Source organism: Nasonia vitripennis, chromosome 2 (assembly GCF_009193385.2).
Source record: "Nasonia vitripennis strain AsymCx chromosome 2, Nvit_psr_1.1, whole genome shotgun sequence".
Taxonomy (NCBI): Eukaryota; Metazoa; Arthropoda; class Insecta; order Hymenoptera; family Pteromalidae; genus Nasonia; species Nasonia vitripennis.
In genome coordinates, this window is record NC_045758.1 from 30,815,266 (window position 1) to 30,834,348 (window position 19,083).

The 19,083-nt window shown below is 40.1% G+C and overlaps 3 protein-coding genes across 41 annotated transcripts in view; all 3 read left to right on the top strand.

Moving 5' to 3' along the window:
- The window catches only part of LOC100122555 (calcium/calmodulin-dependent protein kinase type II alpha chain), a 64,881-nt gene extending 51,470 nt beyond the window's left edge, over window positions 1-13,411 (top strand). For 14 of the 37 annotated variants that reach the window (XM_008206144.4, XM_031924985.2, XM_031924993.2 and 11 more), the window contains 6 exons: window positions 527-682; window positions 1,568-1,630; window positions 5,003-5,078; window positions 5,228-5,322; window positions 6,129-6,246; window positions 6,546-13,411. In XM_008206144.4, the coding sequence (XP_008204366.1) occupies window positions 527-682; window positions 1,568-1,630; window positions 5,003-5,078; window positions 5,228-5,322; window positions 6,129-6,246; window positions 6,546-6,675 (638 nt within the window). In that variant the 3' untranslated portion in view covers window positions 6,676-13,411. Of the gene's footprint in view, window positions 1-526; window positions 683-1,567; window positions 1,631-3,314; window positions 3,378-5,002; window positions 5,079-5,227; window positions 5,323-6,128; window positions 6,247-6,545 lie in introns of all 37 variants that reach the window. The other 23 variants (XM_008206153.4, XM_032597358.1, XM_008206160.4 and 20 more) reach the window with 9 other exon arrangements.
- Window positions 13,412-13,963: 552 nt separating this feature from the next.
- Window positions 13,964-16,438, top strand: LOC100122568 (RNA polymerase II-associated factor 1 homolog). The gene is made up of 5 exons (XM_001606131.6): window positions 13,964-14,215; window positions 14,304-14,396; window positions 14,480-15,061; window positions 15,153-15,613; window positions 15,698-16,438. The coding sequence occupies exons 1-5, from the start codon at window positions 14,151-14,153 to the stop codon at window positions 16,213-16,215; spliced, it is 1,719 nt and encodes a 572-aa protein (XP_001606181.1). The 5' UTR covers window positions 13,964-14,150; the 3' UTR covers window positions 16,216-16,438.
- LOC100122581 (CCAAT/enhancer-binding protein gamma) lies at window positions 16,231-18,537 on the top strand. Of its 3 annotated transcripts, none has more exons than XM_003425818.3 (4): window positions 16,231-16,908; window positions 17,391-17,495; window positions 17,571-17,727; window positions 17,808-18,537. In XM_003425818.3, the coding sequence occupies exons 2-4, from the start codon at window positions 17,391-17,393 to the stop codon at window positions 17,897-17,899; spliced, it is 354 nt and encodes a 117-aa protein (XP_003425866.1). In that variant the 5' UTR covers window positions 16,231-16,908; the 3' UTR covers window positions 17,900-18,537. The 3 variants fall into 3 exon arrangements, with proteins under 3 accessions (XP_003425866.1, XP_001606194.1, XP_016838009.1); XM_001606144.6 differs by having other exon boundaries at window positions 16,908-17,314; XM_016982520.3 differs by lacking the exon at window positions 16,231-16,908 and adding an exon at window positions 16,933-17,135.
- Window positions 18,538-19,083: the final 546 nt, after the last annotated feature.

The window sequence follows — 19,083 nt, forward strand, 5'->3', positions numbered from 1 at the left end:
TAGACACCACATTGCCTTAACTGCACAATAGATGGGGAGCTTCGCTTTGCCGCACACACTATGTATATTTATCTCTCTCATGAATTCATGTGTCTGTCTGTCCACTATTTCTCTGTCTCCACCTCTCCCAGTATACATAACTATAGATATTTATGACATCCTCCTCTTTATAGTATCTAACATATTTATACTCTCCCTCTGTATACTCGACATACTAATTGTGTAAATAAGCGCATAAATATACGCCGAGCGAGGCTAGAGAAACCAGCGCAGGGCCATAAAGACGAGTCGATGGCAGGACTGAGTAATCCAGGTTCAAAAAATGCAATTCCTCCGATACACTGCACTCAGTCCTGCGATCGCGAACTAAAAGAAAAGCATAGATTGAGAGCCAACCCCCCACTAGAGCCACACACACACACACACACGAGCCGGCGTATGAGACACGACGAGAGCGAGAAAAGCAAAGCAAGAAACGAGAACAAGACAACCTACTAGCCATTGGTATGAATTGCATGTGATTTAGCGGTGGGTAGCGGCGGCAGCAGTTCCAGCCATAGCAGCAGTAGTAACAGCCAGAACAGCCAGAGCGGAGCCTCGCCGGTCTACCTCACCTCCGCAGCCACGGCGGCAGCCAACGGCCTACTCAACGCGCCCAGGCGCCAGAGCTCTGCCTGCACCGGTTTGTAATACTCTCAAAGCCCTAGTCTCTCTGATCCTCCAATCCGCGACACTGCGCTCTCCGCAAGCTCTCTCTCTATCTATCTATCTATCTATCTATCTCTATTGCCACGTGTCCATTTCTTTTCCTCCAAATAAATATCTATACTTGATAGCGTGTCCATAGGTGTGATGTCAGTGTCTCGCAGATATAATAAAGCGATGATTATGCCGGCGGCAGCTCGTTCGCGCGCGGCCAACGATTTCGCCGGAGCTTCTGCCAAAAGTTCGAGGGATTTACGATTGAGACGTGCGAAATCGTTGGCGGAGAGATGCATGCGTTTGTCAGTAGATAAGGGGGGCGACACGACGGCGTGAAACGAGCGAACGAGCTGCGAGCCGATAGACTCGGCTTTTTGAGAGATGCGCGGGAAATGGACGATTGCCGGAGACAGCATAATGTACTGACGATGTATTGAGTCGGGATTTGAATTTGAATTCGCCGCGCTTCCCATCGAGATTCGAAAATGCCGCGGTAAAAATCGCGTGATTATTCAAGTGGATCAAGGCCGTGAATGGTCAGACGCGCGTCCGTTTCGATAATCTTCAAAGAGCCGACTTAACATAAGCTATAGATTTTTTATTTCTCTTACAAACTGCATGATTTTTTATACGTGTGTTATTTTTGCGCTTGTACCGTTGCATGTGCGTCCGCAATTGCCAATGTGTCTCTCTATCTCTCTCCCGTCCACCACCACCACTGGCTACCACTGAACAACGAAACCACCACCACCACCACCACCACCACCGACAACACGACTACAAAAACAACAACAACAACAACAACAACAATCTCCGCACCGCACGTACGTTGTGAACAAAAAAAATCTGTGTGATGTGAATTCAGAGGCCGAAGGACCACGCCAGACGCCCGGAGGCTACGTGCAGCTGGGCTACGACCTGGAAGACGGTAAGAAAGCCGCCGCTAAGAAGGTAATAATACCCCATAAGAAGGCGGCGGCCAACGAGACCGACGACGACGCTTACTGCTGTAGACGGTGTAGTTTGTCTTAACTATACAACACTGTTGTTACTATTATTATTATTATTATTATTATTATTATTATTCTTATCTCCGTGTGTACGTTCGTTAATTTTAATCGTCACGGGGACTTGTTGTTCTGTGTACGTGTTTTTTTTCTTTGCTTTTTGTGAGAGTTCTATATAGTTTTTTTTTATTCGATTTTGTTTTTCTCAAAGGGGCTCGATCTTTTTTTAACTATATCCGATCTTCTTTCGGAAGGACCATTATGTACACGCAGTTAGAGGGTCAGCCTCGTCAGTGAGAGAAAGACTTATAGCTCTCACTCGGTACTTTGCCCAAGTCGTTAGAGAGGACGGCAGACAAAGTGCCGCCCGAGATATTCATGAACTATCTCTCTCGCTCTCTCTCTCTCTCTCTCTCTCTCTCTCTCTCTCTCTCTCTCTCTCTCCCGCGAGTAAACGTTTCCAGCGTTAGAAAGTATATCTCGTCCCTTATTTTTCCGATCTTGGCTCCTCCGAAGATTTCCCCTAACTATATTATATATCGCGTTTTTAGTCGGAATGTTTATACCTGTATAGGTGTAAGGAGAATCACTATATTACCAATATACTATATATTGTTACTGTATAAACATATTATTATACACAGACGGGGAAGAAATGTGGACTTATAACTCTAAGAATTGTACATTATTTTACTATACATTCGCATATTGTACGATTATTAACTCTTTAGAGATGACTATCGCACTTGTACATATAGATCCTAGATGTATTATACATGTGTAGATGTAACTCTCTAAATATCCCGTCGATTTGTGTACATCCACGTTTAGCGCAATGTGTCTATACAGTATGGAAAAAATAAACTATTGAAACTTCAATCGAAGAGTTGTCTCCCCTTGTCGCGCTGTCACGAGCTAGCTGCTTGTTTTGTCTTTGGGTAGACTATACCTATAGGAGACAGATTTTTGAAGCAGAGCAAAGAAGACGTCGCACGCGAGGGCTTCCTCTCGAATATTCCGAGCTACACAACACTATTCCACAGCTCTGCTGAGAAATCAGCGCAAATATGGTATACATATATAGGCACGATTTACACCTTTCTCGACTACGACGAAGTGAACTTGGCGAAGCTCGCTCTTCGGGTTATTATATTTTTATTTCCGTGTATACACGCGCGAGTGAAGAGGCTAAATAAACACAAAAGCGTACGAGGAGGAGGAAGTCGAGCAAATGGAATCGTTCTGGAAAAGTTCTCGATTAATTTAAGCCGTCGTGACGCGCTAAGTGGAATCCACTTGACGACTGTTACACGGGGCCCTTATATTCCAGACGAAGGTCCGACGTCGCTAAGTGGATTTTCTCCGGGTTTTTTTTTCTTCTTCTTCTACGAGACCGGCCATCCGGAAACGAAGTCATTAGTCTTTCGCTTCGCTCCTCGTGTCGCCGCGTGTATTAATTTCGTTTCGCGGCACACATACACAGACACACAGATACAGTGCACAGGGAAAGAGATGCGTCTCTTTCCTCTTCTTCTTTTTTCTTTATTTCTTGGTTGAAAAACGTCCGGCCGGGACGTTGTAAAGAAATAATAATATTGCTTGTAGACATACGAATCGTCTGTCCTATCAAGACCTGCAGCCAGCTCTCAACGAACTCGCAGTGCTCAGGTAAATTACGCCAAAAACGTAGACTAGATGAACACGATGTGATCGCACGCTTATTATACTATGTATATCCAGGTCGAGAACAGATACATATATAAGTGCGTTATAGGTCTCACATATATATATATATATAATTTTTTTTCCGCATACCCACATGCATATACGATTTAAGATTAATGATTTTTCGGTCACTTGATTATTTCTACGAGATAATGGAAAGGAATTTCATAAGATTTTCATACTTATACTTCTTACTTTGATATATAATATAAGAGCACAATTTTTTACATATATTTATATATATATATATATATATATATATATATATATATTTGCATTTTCCAACATTCTCTATACTTTAATTGTATATTAAAATCCTTGTTCAAGTGCATTTCTTATTTCCGTTCATTTTATTCTCGACGCTAGAATATATTACGAACAAAAACAATGACTTTCCTGGATGTCCCATATCAGATATCAAAATCGTTCAGACTGTACATGCTAACCTTTTCGGAAAGAGAGAAAAAAACAACAGTTACCGATACAATCGACGCAAGAGAATTCCGTTGAAACGCGCAAACAAAGAGATTTGCTTTTAACGAGCGACTTTGTCGCATTGAGTAATTTGCATATGACTGGCCGCAGTTATTTACGTTTTAAACTTTCAGACTTCATACAAAACGTTATTTTAGTGGTAGATACAGTGGTGGTCAAATTGAAAAAATAAATACACAAAGTGACGCTTTGAAAGTTGAGTATCCAAGAGCTAAGAGTAAAATTTGCAAACGTTGCATAACACGCGATGAAAATAAAAGTAAAATAAGCAACGAGAGAAAGAGAATACCAAAGAAATGGAAAATCACTGCGTCAGAAAGAATCGCTCGCTAGACGGCGCAGTAATGCGAGAAAACGATGAAGGAAGAAGCTATAGAAGGGAAATTCCTTATCAGCGATCGTGGACGAACTGTTAACGTAGTTATGGGGCTGTGTACTCTCACGCTGTATTATTCCTCCTCGGAGAGCACAAAATTTCTCTATAGCCTCCAATGTACATATAGATGAGTTCTGCAAGTAGACTATCATCTCTCTCTCACTCTCTCTTTCTCTCTGTCTGTATCTCTCTCTTTCTCTCTCTCTCTCTCTCACGTCTTTAGTAGTCACAGAAACTGCCTTCGTCCACGATCTCTAGTATACCATAAACCCGTAACGTCTTCAGTGCTGTAGCGAAAGAATATCATACTGTAAGCTTCGAACGACGAAAGAGTCATCTGTATATGTCACACAGAATTAGCAGCACCAAAAAATAGGTCACGCCGAGAGGCAACGATGCTGGAGTTGTGTATAAATACGCAATAACAGTATAACGATATAGCTTAGAGAGCAAATCAAAGAATCACATGATGTATATATAGAATAACAAAGACGGAAAGTTTGCTTATATGAGACTATAATCGAGTCGTAGATTATTAATCTTTCAACATAATTATAAATACGAATACCTGTATATTACATGAGAGTTTCGTGCATGTGGCTGTTGTGCTGTATACGTTGTTTCGGAGAGAGCCCGACGACGAGGTCGCGGAACGGGCCCGAGATTTTTACTGATCCTCTCATGTTGACGATTACAGCTCGGCGCCAGGAAATCATCAAGATGACCGAGCAGCTCATCGAGAGCATCAACACCGGAGATTTCGAGGCGTATACGTGAGTTGAGCTCCATTTTCCTACATAATTATGCATAACCATCATCAAGTCTTACACACACACACACACACACACACACACACACACAAATTTCACGCACATCCATCTCAGTAGAGAATAGGAGTAATAAAGTTTCGTTGAAATTTCAGGAAAATCTGTGATCCCCACCTGACCGCGTTCGAACCAGAGGCTCTAGGTAATTTAGTCGAGGGAATGGAATTTCACAAATTTTACTTTGATAATGGTAATTATATCTTATTTGCATTACACACTAACGCCGCAGAGTAACAGCTCGCACACCTTGCGAATGTCGATGTGCTTTTGTGATGTGATATGTATATATATAACCGCCTTCTCTGTCGCACCGCCTACTACTAATATACCAAACTACACCATAATATGGTATACCACCACTAAGCTCACATCCCGTTTTCTCAATTTTTATTTGGCTAAGCTTCTTATGTTTTTCGACTTATAACTACTACTACTTTTCGATTTGATCTCTCGTACACACTAACACTCTTCACTCTGTAACATATGCCCTCATTATGACCTAAGTACCAATTGCTTTCGCCGAAGAAGTACAAAACGCATCCGCGTCACGTCGAGCGATTAAAATAAAAATGAATACCAGAGTGTGGTATAGTCAAGGACGAAAAGACCGAAACTTTCGAACTAAACTTCTCTCTTCCTCTTTCGGCGATATCCGTCGGTCGGAGTATAAGAGAGAGGGAGAGAGAACTGCATGGGTCGCAAAGACGCGGCTGCGGTGAGAGAGCGTATGCTTCGATAAACTTTCTTCATTAACCCACCTCTTAATAACTTTTTCTATCTATCTCTATATCTCCCTCTCCCGGGCTCCTATCTCAATTAGTACACTTCCCATAGACTTCCTACCCGAATTATAATCTTCGTTCGCTGCACTTGTTATCCACGCCATCATATTTGTCTGCGTGTGCGAATTGATCTATAGCGAATATATACTGAATGTGTACTACTTACTAACAGCCGAATTGCGTGAATAATTATTTACGCGTATGTTTATCAAAGTAGTACTCGGGAAGAACTGCAAGGCCGTTAACACAACGATCCTGAATCCCCACGTGCACCTGCTCGGCGAGGACGCCGCCTGCATCGCGTACGTCAGACTCACCCAGTACATGGACAAGTACGTATACATCATGTGTGTGTGTGTGCGTGTGATCGATCATGCGCGCAGCTGCTCTATATACACGTTGGCTCGATTAACTTATTAACGAGAGGGATAGATTCGCCGGAGATTGATCGGCCCGTGCGTGTAATACGCGTATGGTTCGGTTAAAAATTGACAAGCGCTCGATTGATATTCCAGTTACGTGTAAATCGTGCCGATAAATTTGACGAAGTACAGCTCGCGTGATTAATTATGCGATTAATAGTGGGGGGGGGGGAGAGAGAGAGAGATAAATGTTTAACGATTCGTTGCAGGCAAGGCGTGGCACACACCCAGCAGAGCGAGGAGAGCCGCGTCTGGCACAAGAAGGACAACAAGTGGCAGAACGTGCACTTCCATCGGAGCGCGGTGACGGGCCCCTCGCCCTTCTCCTTCAACAAGTAAGGTGTGCTTAAACGACCCGGCGAATTTCACCGTCAACTCGACAACAGCAACAGCAGCGGCTGCAGCGCCGACGGCGCCGCTTTCAACGCCTGCAGCAACAAGCGCCAGAAAACCAAGAGCTAAGAAGAACAACCCAAAAGCTGTAGCTACAACACACTTACACCTAACAAAACACGTTGTTGTCCCACTGATGATGTTGATGATGATTTTGATGATGATGATGATAATGATGATGATGATGATGATGATTAAGCCGAGGATTATTGTTGCGAGAGGCGATGCAGACAATGATGATGATGATAATGATGATGATAACGATGATGTTGAGGGAAACGCGTAGCAGAAGCAGCAGCTATACCCGTACTTATATCCTACACTGCACGAGACGAAGAGACGGAAGCGGTGACGTGAGAGAGGGAACCATGCTTACAACTCTTATATTTCTTAGCTAGAGTAACAAATTTTAAGCGCGTACCGTAGAGAAGCGAGTCGCTTAGAGTGATCTTCGGCCAGTTCGAGCCTTAAAATCGACCAACGTGCCACCTATATAGCCGCGTTAATCTCTCAATCGAGAAAAGCAAGAAACTGCAACAAAACAAAACAAAAATATTAAGAGAGAGAAAAACAACTTATTAAAAAACACACACAACCACTCAGGGGTCTCTTCGTCCGGGCCCGAGACCCTCGGATCAACAAGACTGCTATCGAAACGATAAGGGCCAGCATTTCAGTGTCTACTTAAGTATACATAGTCGAGAAAAAGAAGATAATGATGATGATGATGATGATGATGATGATGATGATGATGATGATGATGATGGTGAAAGATGATTTTAAGAGAGATCAACAGAGGGAGATCAACGAGGTTACCACGGTGCATGATATTGAATCCTGAGCTTGTTGAGAGACACGGTGAAAATTGGACAAACTTAAAAAAAAAAAAGAAATGGCCATAGCGGGTCGAGTATCAAGCGGAGGACGACACACAAAAAGAAAGTATTAAACACGCCCGAGGTAAAGAGAAATGGTGGTGGATGATCGTCGCTACTGCGAAAACAAGGGGCTGAGGAGAATTATAAGCGAGAGATATATACACATATAGATAGAGAAGAGACTCCGATCGGACCAATCGTCAGCGTTCCTCAACTGTTCCGCACCTATATACACGCATACACACAACACACACGATTCGATAGCTGATGCACTCGACTCGCGCAAGCGCACGACTTACAATCGCTCCAATGCTCTACTACGTATATCCGTTTGATGATGGAAACAGAGAGAAAGAAAGACACATGTAAAAAGGCATCTGCAACAACACATAACACACATACACGAAACACAGCTAAATTAAACAAGAGAAAAAGGAATAACTATACTCTCTGAATATACTATGTACGAGCGCCCGGAAGAGAGGAAAAGATTTTAAACCAAAGCATCCAAAAAAATAAAAGATATTATAAAAATGCAAAAAATAATAATAATAATAACGCAAAAATTGTAATCGCTCGGAGCTGTGTGTTGTCCTGCTGTAAGTGTGCGTCCGTGTGTGAGGCTGCGTGCGTAAGTGTTTATTATCTACGCATATATGAAAATAAATATTATATATAAACCATACGTCTCGAACGTTTCTCGTTCTCGCGCATTTGAGTTTTTACGAGCTTCACGCGGTCGTTCTTTTCTATCTTTTTAGAATCGTTGATGAAGTATGTAAGGCCAGAAAAACCGAAATCGTCCGTTTTATCGCGAAGGATCGTGAGGCTGCGATGGGGAGAGCACGACATGTCTACCAGAATATGTAAGCAAAATAAAATAAATAATGTTTCAACGGCGCGATACGTGCGGAATCTTTCCGAGAGTGATTGAAGCTCTCGTACACACCAGCGTAGTTTTTTCTTTCCGATGTGTAATAGCGACGACAGACACAAAGACACACGTATTGCTCAAATTTTTCCCGACTCGTTAACACTTTGTCAAGTTCAAATATGATATACATATTATATATATAAACAAGAAAAAACTACTGTCACTTTACGATGAAAAAAAAAAATAATAATAATAATAACATTGATGCTGCTGATAAACGAATGTAGCGGATCCGTTGGCGATATGGGAGGATCGAAGGATCGGTGGCAGTAGCTGCCTGAGCAGGCTTTAAGATAGCGGTCGACGATGATTATGATAATGATGATATAATGAATTGTACAGGAAAAAAATCTTTTAAATCTTCCACGAGTCGTTTCTTTCGTATAAAAAAAAAGTCATTTCTATATAGTGCGTATATTAATAAACGTGAAGGCACACCCTGTAATGTTTACGTTGTTACTCTAGCATCTCGTACTCTCGTACTAATTAGGGAATAAATATCAGGAGCAAAAGAGAAAAAGATCGCGACGCCGGAGACACTTACACACACACGAGCTGCTCTATATACTACTTATATATGTGTAGCGTCGTCGCGCGCAACATGAAGTTTGCCGTATAGCGAGAGAGAAATAAAGTAAAAGAAAAAAATAATAAAATTATAATATGAATCACTTTCACCCTTTCACGCGCATGTATATGTACATACATATGTTCGAGTGTGAAAAAGTAAGAAGAGATAAACTTTTTTCATAAGTAAGTAAACACGAGTTTATGAAGTGGATGATTTTGATGATGACGACGACGATAATGATGATGGTAATGATGATGATATGAGCGAGAGTAAGAGTGAATGGCGCGCACGTATGCTGCGAGGGTAGCCGATATGGAGCTTCGAGGGAGCATTTTAGAGGGGATGATGGTGATGAGTTGAATGTAGAATTCGATGCTTACAAACGAACGAAAGAATCGGTGGGCAAACCAAAGCTTGAGTTGTTCAGGGTCGGGCGAACGCGACGAGGACAAGTGTACTCCGAGTATGATCCGCGCTCTCTGTCGTATCTCTCTTTATATAATAAATGTTATATAAATACATACATATGAATTTAATTAAAACAAAAGAAACAAAAAAGACAAACAAATGAGTATAAGAGTGTGGAGTCAGCAACGAAGCTTGCCGCGTGCGCTAAATAGTTGGTTGCTCGTCACCGAGAGAAAGAGAAAATTTTTGGTAAAAAAAGTAAAAAAAAATATGAGAGTGCAGCAGCAAATTTGAGAGAAGAGAGTGGAGAGGCATTAAGCGATTAAGATTGAATTTTTATCGAATTTAAGTCACTACGATATGAATCTTTCTACACGTTCGTACATCCTTTACTATAGTGTGTAAAACTAAGTATAAATGAAAATCTCCATCTAAATAAGAGAAAGATTAAAGGAACATTTTTCGCCATCGTATATATATTATATATAAATATATAAATATATACATATTAATAAAAGAAACTACGATAAAGGTATGATTTAATATATTGCAAGAATGAAAAAAAGTACTATATAAATATAAATAATATATATATAATATAAATATAAATATAAATATTATTAAGGTAAAATTAAAAGTTATATGAATATAGTTATTTCTACTATTCTGTAATTCGTCGCTTCTACGTGTGATTGTTGTATAAAGTATTTGCCATTAATTTCTTCTCAGACTTACTATACGCGTTATACGATTATATTGCCATTATTATTATCATATTATATACTGTTATTCTCTGTCATCGTCATTGACATTGCAATTTTACTATTACCGCCAGCACCACTGCGCTATATCATTATATCGACTATTGATTAACCGTTCTATGTATCGATCGACGAATCTTGAATTATCAAAGCAGAAGCAAAGGCAAACAAATATTCAATTCAACTAAACCGTTATCTAAAGCAGCCGATGTTACCAGAAAAAGATATTGCAACTTCAGATGGACTGCGTAATATGATTGTTGTATTCATTGTGTGCAATATTTCGTTTCCTATATGAATGCGTACGACGCAACTTTAATCGATTATAATTGAAAGCTCTTCAAAATAGACGCCGGTATTTCCGCGCTGCCATATCTTTATTGCCGTATCGCTCTACATTAACAAAACAAAAAAAAATACCTATTCAAGGATGAAAAAAAAAAATTTTGCGGAATATAGCCGATTGCGAGCGCGATACCAAAAAAGAAAAGTAAATGGCGCGAGGTTTACAACAATGTGCGCGCGGTGTAGACGCGATAAAAGCGAAGCTGGTCATGCTTAAAGTTGTTTCTTCTTGTTATATAGAAAAGAATTTACTACCGCGAGTCGTCGACGCCTGACCGAGTCAAGCTCTCGGCTGAAAGTCTATAGATACTTACCATGTGTATATAATAAGCTTCACAAACAAGCTTGAGAACAGCAACACTGTTGGGAGCTTGCATGAAGTTTCCTTCCCGTATACATTCAATCGATTCATTCTTCATTCAAAGCCGTATATCTCCGTTGTTATAAATGACCTGAAAATTCAACTTTGTGCTTCGATAACAATGAGATTACACGATTTTCATTTGTATTCCGTCTTATTGAAGATTCATGCAAGTTGCCGATTTTAGCTCGACGTTTGACACACAAGAGTCGATTGATGTACTCCTTTCTTCTCAGCCTTGCTCCCCCCATGATATCGACTTCTGTTTCTCTGTCGTATACCAAGATGTGCGCGCACGTAATATAATCTGTCGATTTTATCCTTCGTCTTGAATATGCGATTGTGTCATTGTCCTGAATTTTAATGTCGTAGATTTAAGTTTTCATGTGTCTATTAGTGGAGAGAAAGCCAGAAGACATAAGAAAGGAGATGAATATACTTTCAGCGAGGCAGAGCTTGAATGATCTTCGATCGTCGACAAGATTGAAATATTTAATACTATGGGTGTGTGCCACTTGTTGACTCAGGGCTTTACTGTAGACCTGCCGCGTCTTCATGAAAAAAAAAACTACACGAAATTATACTTAAAACAAATTTAACCTCTTAACGAACGTAATATGAAATACCAAAAAAGACATTAGAAAAAAAAATACAAGAAAAAACTCGAATAAATCAAATAATTATTGTCAAATTTTAAAATAAATATTTCATGTACTCAGATACTAAAAACATCATACAATTACAATAGTCTTTCATTATTATTGTTATATATAAACAAAGCTGTCCTTTTATATATATACATATTGTAGAACAACTTTGCAATAAAGTTCTGAAAACAGTTAAAAGAGAAAACCTTCCAAAACTCGCAAACCTTTTGAAAATTCTTCTTTTTATTATACTATTTTTTTATTGACGTTTTATTTTTATTTCTTTATATACGCAACTTTATATATATATATTTATATGCATACGGTCAAATACGTTAAGCGGTTAAACCGATATTTTTACGCTATGATAAAAAACCTGAAACAAAAAACTGAACACATATTATAGTGAAGTCGACGAATAACTGATTACAAGCGTTTGGTCCGAAAAATCATGCATCGAGGGGTGAAATACAGAAAAAAACTGACCAACTGAAAAAAGTAAACCAGAATCATATTAAGGGCGTCAACGAGATAAATATAAAAAAAAAACGTGGACATCGAGCAGATACTCACTGTTTGGCCTAAACTAATGTCGATTCAGATATGTGACGATTATGAATTAGCACAGTACATTAGAAATATATAACGAAGCATGAGCAGGCAACAAATTTTAATTGAAGCAAAAACATTAAACGATACCTTTATATAAGTCGGTTCCGCGAACTATTAAGCCTTTATACAATGTTGTTTATCATTTGAAGAGTATTAGGTATACACTTATCAAGAATTGAGCTTATATTATATAGACAAAAAATGAATCTTATTCAAAGTATAATATATACTATTCAAAATAGCCTTTGGCATTGTTCGCTCACGAGACTCCCCGTAGTATTGAAATATTCGATTTGATAAATAAAGTATATCAAAAACTTGTTCATCCCGTTGTTGCTCACAATTTTTACTTGCTTCGAGTCTATAGTCAAGCTAAACGATGTACTTAAAATTTCAACTGTTGATAAAGTTCACCCGTACATGCGTTTCGATATTTTTACATGTTTCTACGGAACATTTCTCAGTAAGGATTGCAGAGCTATATCTCTAATATACATCGGTTAAATATACACATAACTGCGTTGTCACTTTCTCGTTGTATAGAAGTTATACGTTATTTGTATAGGTAGATGTGTATTCAATTTTAATCGACATATGTGTATACGCGAACACGTGTAAACCTTGTTTCTCAACTTTGGGAAAAGAACAGATATAACTCGCCCGAAACGCGCAACCGTTCCTTTTTTGACTACACTTTTTTTCATTTTTATATAATAATAAGTGATTGTTATATCGGTACGTCTCACTCTCGCGGATATTAAACTATAATGCCTGTTCTATATATATATGCATACATATTATTTCTCAACACTTGTTAAACCAGCTCCAATTGTTTACTTTTTGTTTTATAATGATACAGTTGTATAAAAATAATAGACGGAAGAGTATGGCGACATAGGGGAGACGAGTAATTGTTGCAAGGCAGCGCTTATAACTGATACGACTGTGTAAGTGTAACTAATTATTGTTTTTACTATACACAGAATAATAGTGGGATTGTTCCCTGGAAAGACGGACACGATTCTATATGTTGTGCGAGACGTACCGCAAAATTCAAAAATGGAAAAAATACGTTCGTACGATTGTTGCACCTACATATTATATATGATATACACACTGCGGGCCGCATTTTCCTTAAAAAAAAAAAAAAAAAAAAAAAAAAATACTCTCGAACTAATCGAGCGCTGTTTGTTTGTGTTTTGCTATAAATTGTTTTTTGAGAGTGTGCGGAAAAATATAATGGGTGCGTGTGATGCCGCGAAAAAGAACAAAAAGAAAACAGCATAATAATGCTAACTACATTATGAAATGAAAAACTCTCGTCGGTATTAAATATAAAACCATTAATTATTACCAATATTATAAATTTACGATAATAATAACGATTGATTACAATTTTGTCCTAATGTTCGAGAAATAAAAATAAATCTCCGTAAAATGCAGTGTCTTTTTACTGTCTTTCACCACAGTTTCTGTTATTTGGCGCCTAACTCTTTTCTATTTATTTTCGTTTGTCCAGTGGATATTGTATTTAGAAGGATTAAATCGACGGTGAAGAGTCTCAAGGATTGGTAAGTTATTTTATTAATATTATCAGCGTCAAATAGATCAATGTTTTCCTCCATTCAAATCTCGCGTGCACGTCGTCACGTGTCAGGCTGGGACATGCGCATGGGAATATTCACTGATGCATTAGCCCGCAGAGGGCAGCCCAAACATATTGCACATTTGCACCGTGCAATAATGGAGTTATAGTTTCCTAGTGAACGGCATCTTGGCCAGATCACCTGCGCTTGCAGTATATTATCGAGTTTATAAGTAAAGTAGCCTCACTTAGTTCGGGACGATAAAATACAATTTGAAGCTGCAGTTAACTGCGTAAGCAGTTGCGAACATCAGGAACGATGCCGCCGACAATCCAGAACGGCGCAGCCGACAAGCGCGGCGCGGCGAGACCGACGGAAAAGAGGTAAATAAAGACTTCCTAACCTATACACTGTGCATCCCAAGTGTTACAAATTCAGCATTGTTTCTCACTTTTACGCTTTTTATTCAAGATTGGAGCTGATTTGTAAGGTCAAATACTGCAACACCCTGCCGGACATCGCTTTTGATCCGAAGTTTATTAGCTACCCCTTTGAATCCACAAGGTAAGTTAAATCGTATTCTACATCGAACAAGTTTAACATAAAAATTTTCCCACTTCACACACATTTTTCATTCTTTGTCGCAGGTTCATTCAGTACAATCCCACATCGCTAGAGCGCAACCACAAATATGAAGTGCTTACTGAACATGATTTGGGAGTGCCAATTGACCTTATTAATAGGGACACATATGCCTGTGATCCCAAGATCCCATATGAGATGGATCCGTTAGATGAAAAGTTACTGGAAGAAGATGTGATCACACAGCAAGATTCAAAAAGATCCAAGCATCACGCCAAGAGTGTGTCCTGGCTCAGGCGCACTGAGTATATCTCCACAGAACAAACCCGCTTCCAGCCGCAAACTACTTCAGACAAAGTGGAAGCCAAGGTTGGGCATAATATTAAAAAACACTTCAAGGAAGAGACATTGTACATGGATAGGGATTCTCAAATTCGAGCTATTGAGAAGACATTCGAAGACAATAAGAAGCCTATTGAAAGGCACTACAGTAAACCAAACGTTACGCCAGTAGAAGTCTTTCCTGTTTATCCAGACTTCAAGATATGGAAATATCCTTGTGCACAAGTTATATTCGATTCTGACCCAGCTCCCATGGGACTGTCTATGCCGGCACAGATTGAGGAAATGTCACAGGCTATGATTAGGTTAGTCTCCTATTTAAAACTACTCACAGTCCTATTTTTATTTATTATTATTATAAAACTTATGAGTACTAAATGGTTTTGTGTATTGCAGGGGTGTGATGGACGAAAGTGGAGAGCAATTCGTGGCTTACTTCCTACCTTTGGAAGAGACTTTGGAAAAGAGAAAGAGGGACTTTTGCTCAGGAATCGATTATGCCGACGAAGACGAGTACGAATACAAAATGGCCCGAGAATACAATTGGAACGTCAAGAGTAAAGCTTCTAAAGGTTACGAAGAGAATTATTTCCTGGTTATGCGCGAAGATGGAGTTTATTACAATGAGTTGGAAACTCGCGTCAGACTGAGCAAACGAAGACAAAAAGTTGGCGCACCTGTTAACAATACGAGATTGGTAGTACGCCATCGACCGCTGAATGCAAATGAATTCAAGATGCAGAGGTTCCGCGAGAAGCAACTTGAGCCTCCCTGCGAGGACGATGAAGAAGAGGAAGAGGAGGAAGAAGAGGAGGAAGCAGAGACTCAAAAGACCGAGGAGAAAAATGAAGAAAAAGGTTTGTTTTTAAACGCTCTACGTCATACATTCACGTCTCCAAAACTTCTTTATACTAATATATATTTTTCTGATACATTTTCAGAAGGCTCCGTTAATGAAGAAAATGAGGAAAAAGAGGATAAAGAAAACGGCTCGCGTGCTTCATCCCGAGCCTCCTCTCGTGCCTCCAGCCGCAAGTCCCGCTCCAAATCTGCATCGCCTTCCAAGTCCAGATCTCGATCTCCGTCCAAGGCTCGTTCGACACGTTCAGTCCGCTCGGCACGCTCCGAACGCAGTCAGTCAAAGTCCCAATCTCGTTCACGATCCCGTTCACGTTCCCAGTCCGGATCGCGCTCAAGATCTGGTTCTCCTGCCAAGTCGGAGTCACGCTCTAGATCGGGCTCGCCCGCCAAGTCCGCTGCCTCGCGGTCTAGGTCAGGTTCCCCGGCTGGCTCCCGCTCAAGATCAGGTTCTCCGGCCAAATCAAGATCAAAATCAAGGTCGAAATCGAGGTCGCCCTCGGGTAGTGAGGCTGGAAGTGGCAGCGATGGAGAGGGAAGTGGTAGCGGAAGCGGCAGCGGAAGTGGAAGTGGCAGCGACAGTGGGTCTGACAGCGAGTAAATGGAGAATAGTTTTAGTGCACTAGGACGCTAAGTTGTAAAAGTGCGCTGTGCAAGTTGTAAATATTGTCCGCGATTTTGTACGATCAAAGAGGAAATACTGTTGTAAAACTAAAATGAACTATTTTTTTATCTCGTTGATTGTGGTGAACACTGTATATGTTAAGTTGTATAATACTGACTCTTTAAGTACTTGAACTAATAATTACTTATGATTTATATTAGATTGTTTTCGATGTATTTTCTTCAAAACCTACAGACATCTCCATCGATCCATCAAATTATACATTTCCAATTAATAGCGCTAAAATCATTATATTATAAAATAGAAAAGAGAACACACGCGCATTACCCACTTTTGCGCAAGAAATACACATGAACGTTACATAAACCCGCCCACCTTGGTATTTACATAATTCAAAATCTGGCGCCAAACGCGATGTCGCTGCGGTTGCTCATGAAAACTACCACCGCCGCTATATATACTTGTACGTCTACCGTATCATAACTGTAGCGCTGACGCTGAACAGTTTTAGTGCGAAATTGCGTCATTCTCGAGCTAGTATAGCCAGAGAGCATCCCGCAGCGTTATCGTACACACATGGTAACGCTCGTTTCGTAAAAAAAAGTATCAAACATCCACGACACAGCTTCAACTTATTGCGAAATCGTCGATCAGCGGCCTATAAAAGAGGTGAGTTTCATTACCAAGCGTTTTGCCTGATCTCCGTCTCCCCACACACGCGACACAAATTTTCCAGTATCACAGCAGTTTGTGCGTCACGACGTTCGATGATGATAATTCCATAAGCGAGTGGATATCACGATTTTTCTCGATTGTTTTCGCTCTGCGTTTGTCTTGAGAAACAAGTGAAACGCTTCGATTGCTTTTTTGGCTTCTGAAGTAAAATGCAGAACGAGGTACGGCTGTGCGCTCGAGGGACGAGTTGTTGTGTTGCTCAATAATTGAATTTTTCGTGTTATCTTATATTGGAAAGCGTACTTGATAAGTTGGCTCGGCGCTATGATTTTTAAGAGCGTTAGTCATACTGATATTGTACCAGAAGGAAGAGGCAGAAATGGAATTCTCTGAATTATTTGTATAATATTATTGCACACGAGTAGTATTAGGATCGTGGAGTATCAATTAATTCATTGTGAACGATGCTGTTTCAGATGGCTCCCAGAAATAAAGAGAATAACGGTAACAAGAGGAAGAAGCAAATGTCTGAGGAGGACGACGACGAAGATTACAGGAAGCGCAGAGATAGGAATAATCAGGTAAGCTTGTGTAATGCTTGGATTATTGTGACACTGCAATGTAACAGGTATTTAATCTCTAAAATTACTTTGCAGGCCGTCAAAAAGTCCAGAGTAAAGAGCAAGATGCGTACGCAACAAACTTTGGAGCGTGTCAACCAGCTGAAAATGGAGAACGAACTCTTGGAAGAGAAGATTAAAATGCTCAACAAAGAGCTGGGTTTCCTCAAAGACCTATTTCTAGCTCATGCCGGTGCGAATGAATTACATAAGAATGAGTTTTCCTTTTATTTGTAAACATTCACAATACTTATATAACGGCTTACTTTCCAGGTTCAAATCAACATTCCTCAAACTTGCAAGATGTTGATCTGAATGCACTTCTTGCCGACGATAGCAAGTCAGAAGATCCATTAAAATCTTAACCGCTGCAGAGGACTGACATTCCATGTGCCAGGAATGTAGGACAATCTAATTTCAATGAAAAGAATATGTACACTGTTCGTTTACTCAGACGTTGAGTTGGACATCTTGGAAAGATGCCCAGTCAGTGTACCGCCACCGCTTCGGAGTGGCAGTGAAAAGTGAATTCTTTCAGTCTCTCCTGAGGAAATCAACGTCATTGAAAATATGATTATTGGGAAAAGAGAATCGTCGTTGGCTTATCGAGAAGTCAAAAGCTGCAGTCGCGAAATAGTTGAACTATTTCCAAATCAAGACAAGCAATCAAGATCGATGGATTGATGATATGCACGCGCGTGCAAACATGTGTCATCTAAGGACATGTCCAAAGAGATGTGAAGCATCGAGTTTATGAGTGTATTTATAAATCTAGCATTTTGCTTAAGTCAAATGTCACTTGTATATTTTTTATTGATATTCATCAGATTTACGCATAGTCCCGGCTAATGTCATTATTGATAATAATGAGCTCTCTATTATGTCAACTGTTGAGCATCCAGAGCTTCTGAACATAGTTTAGATACTTAGATACAGTTAGTTGCAAAGTGTCACAGAATTAGATATTTTACCGTTTATTAAAAGCTTAGTGAAACACCCAGAAGTTACGTGTACGTCTTATTTTTAAACCCCGTGAAAAAATTCCCAACGATTTACATAGAGTCGCGGCGGAATCGCCGAATTTGGTACCAATAATGTCGAGCGTGCTCGGAATTTAAAGTGCGCAAGCGCTAAAAAAAACTCGCCGTCTACACAACAATAATAATAATGCTCCGTTTCTACAATATGGGAATCTTGCGTCATCCGAAAAACCCAATCTATGAGATGACTGCAAGGTGATATAAAATTTCCAGAATGTCCGGAAGATGACTTTGAAACTTTCGTAACTGGTCCCTCCTGAACTTACGGCTAAGCTTTTGTGTACTGGAATCACTGAAAAAACCGTCACGAACTCGCGTTTTCTCCGTACGATCATTGAAAATCGAGCGCTTGTCCGTTACCATTTCGAAACCGGTAGGTATATAGAACATACGAGAAAACGGCCTCCAGTCGAGTTGCGCAGATAACGAAAAGATGACGTCGGCTCCATTCGAAAATCTCCCGGCTCCCGCGACTCCAGCTTTCCGTATCCGTTTTACGCCAGCAGATG

Bases quoted from the DNA above. Each gene is read 5' to 3' on its own strand.
- LOC100122568 (XM_001606131.6), top strand. From the start codon at position 14,151: ATGCCGCCGACAATCCAGAACGGCGCAGCCGACAAGCGCGGCGCGGCG. The intron at 14,216-14,303 runs GTAAATAAAGAC...TTTTTATTCAAG, and splicing joins GCGAGACCGACGGAAAAGAG to ATTGGAGCTGATTTGTAAGG. The intron at 15,062-15,152 runs GTTAGTCTCCTA...TGTGTATTGCAG, and splicing joins ATGTCACAGGCTATGATTAG to GGGTGTGATGGACGAAAGTG.
- LOC100122581 (XM_001606144.6), top strand. From the start codon at position 17,294: ATGGAATTCTCTGAATTATTT. The intron at 17,315-17,390 runs GTATAATATTAT...ATGCTGTTTCAG, and splicing joins TGGAATTCTCTGAATTATTT to ATGGCTCCCAGAAATAAAGA. The intron at 17,496-17,570 runs GTAAGCTTGTGT...ATTACTTTGCAG, and splicing joins GCAGAGATAGGAATAATCAG to GCCGTCAAAAAGTCCAGAGT.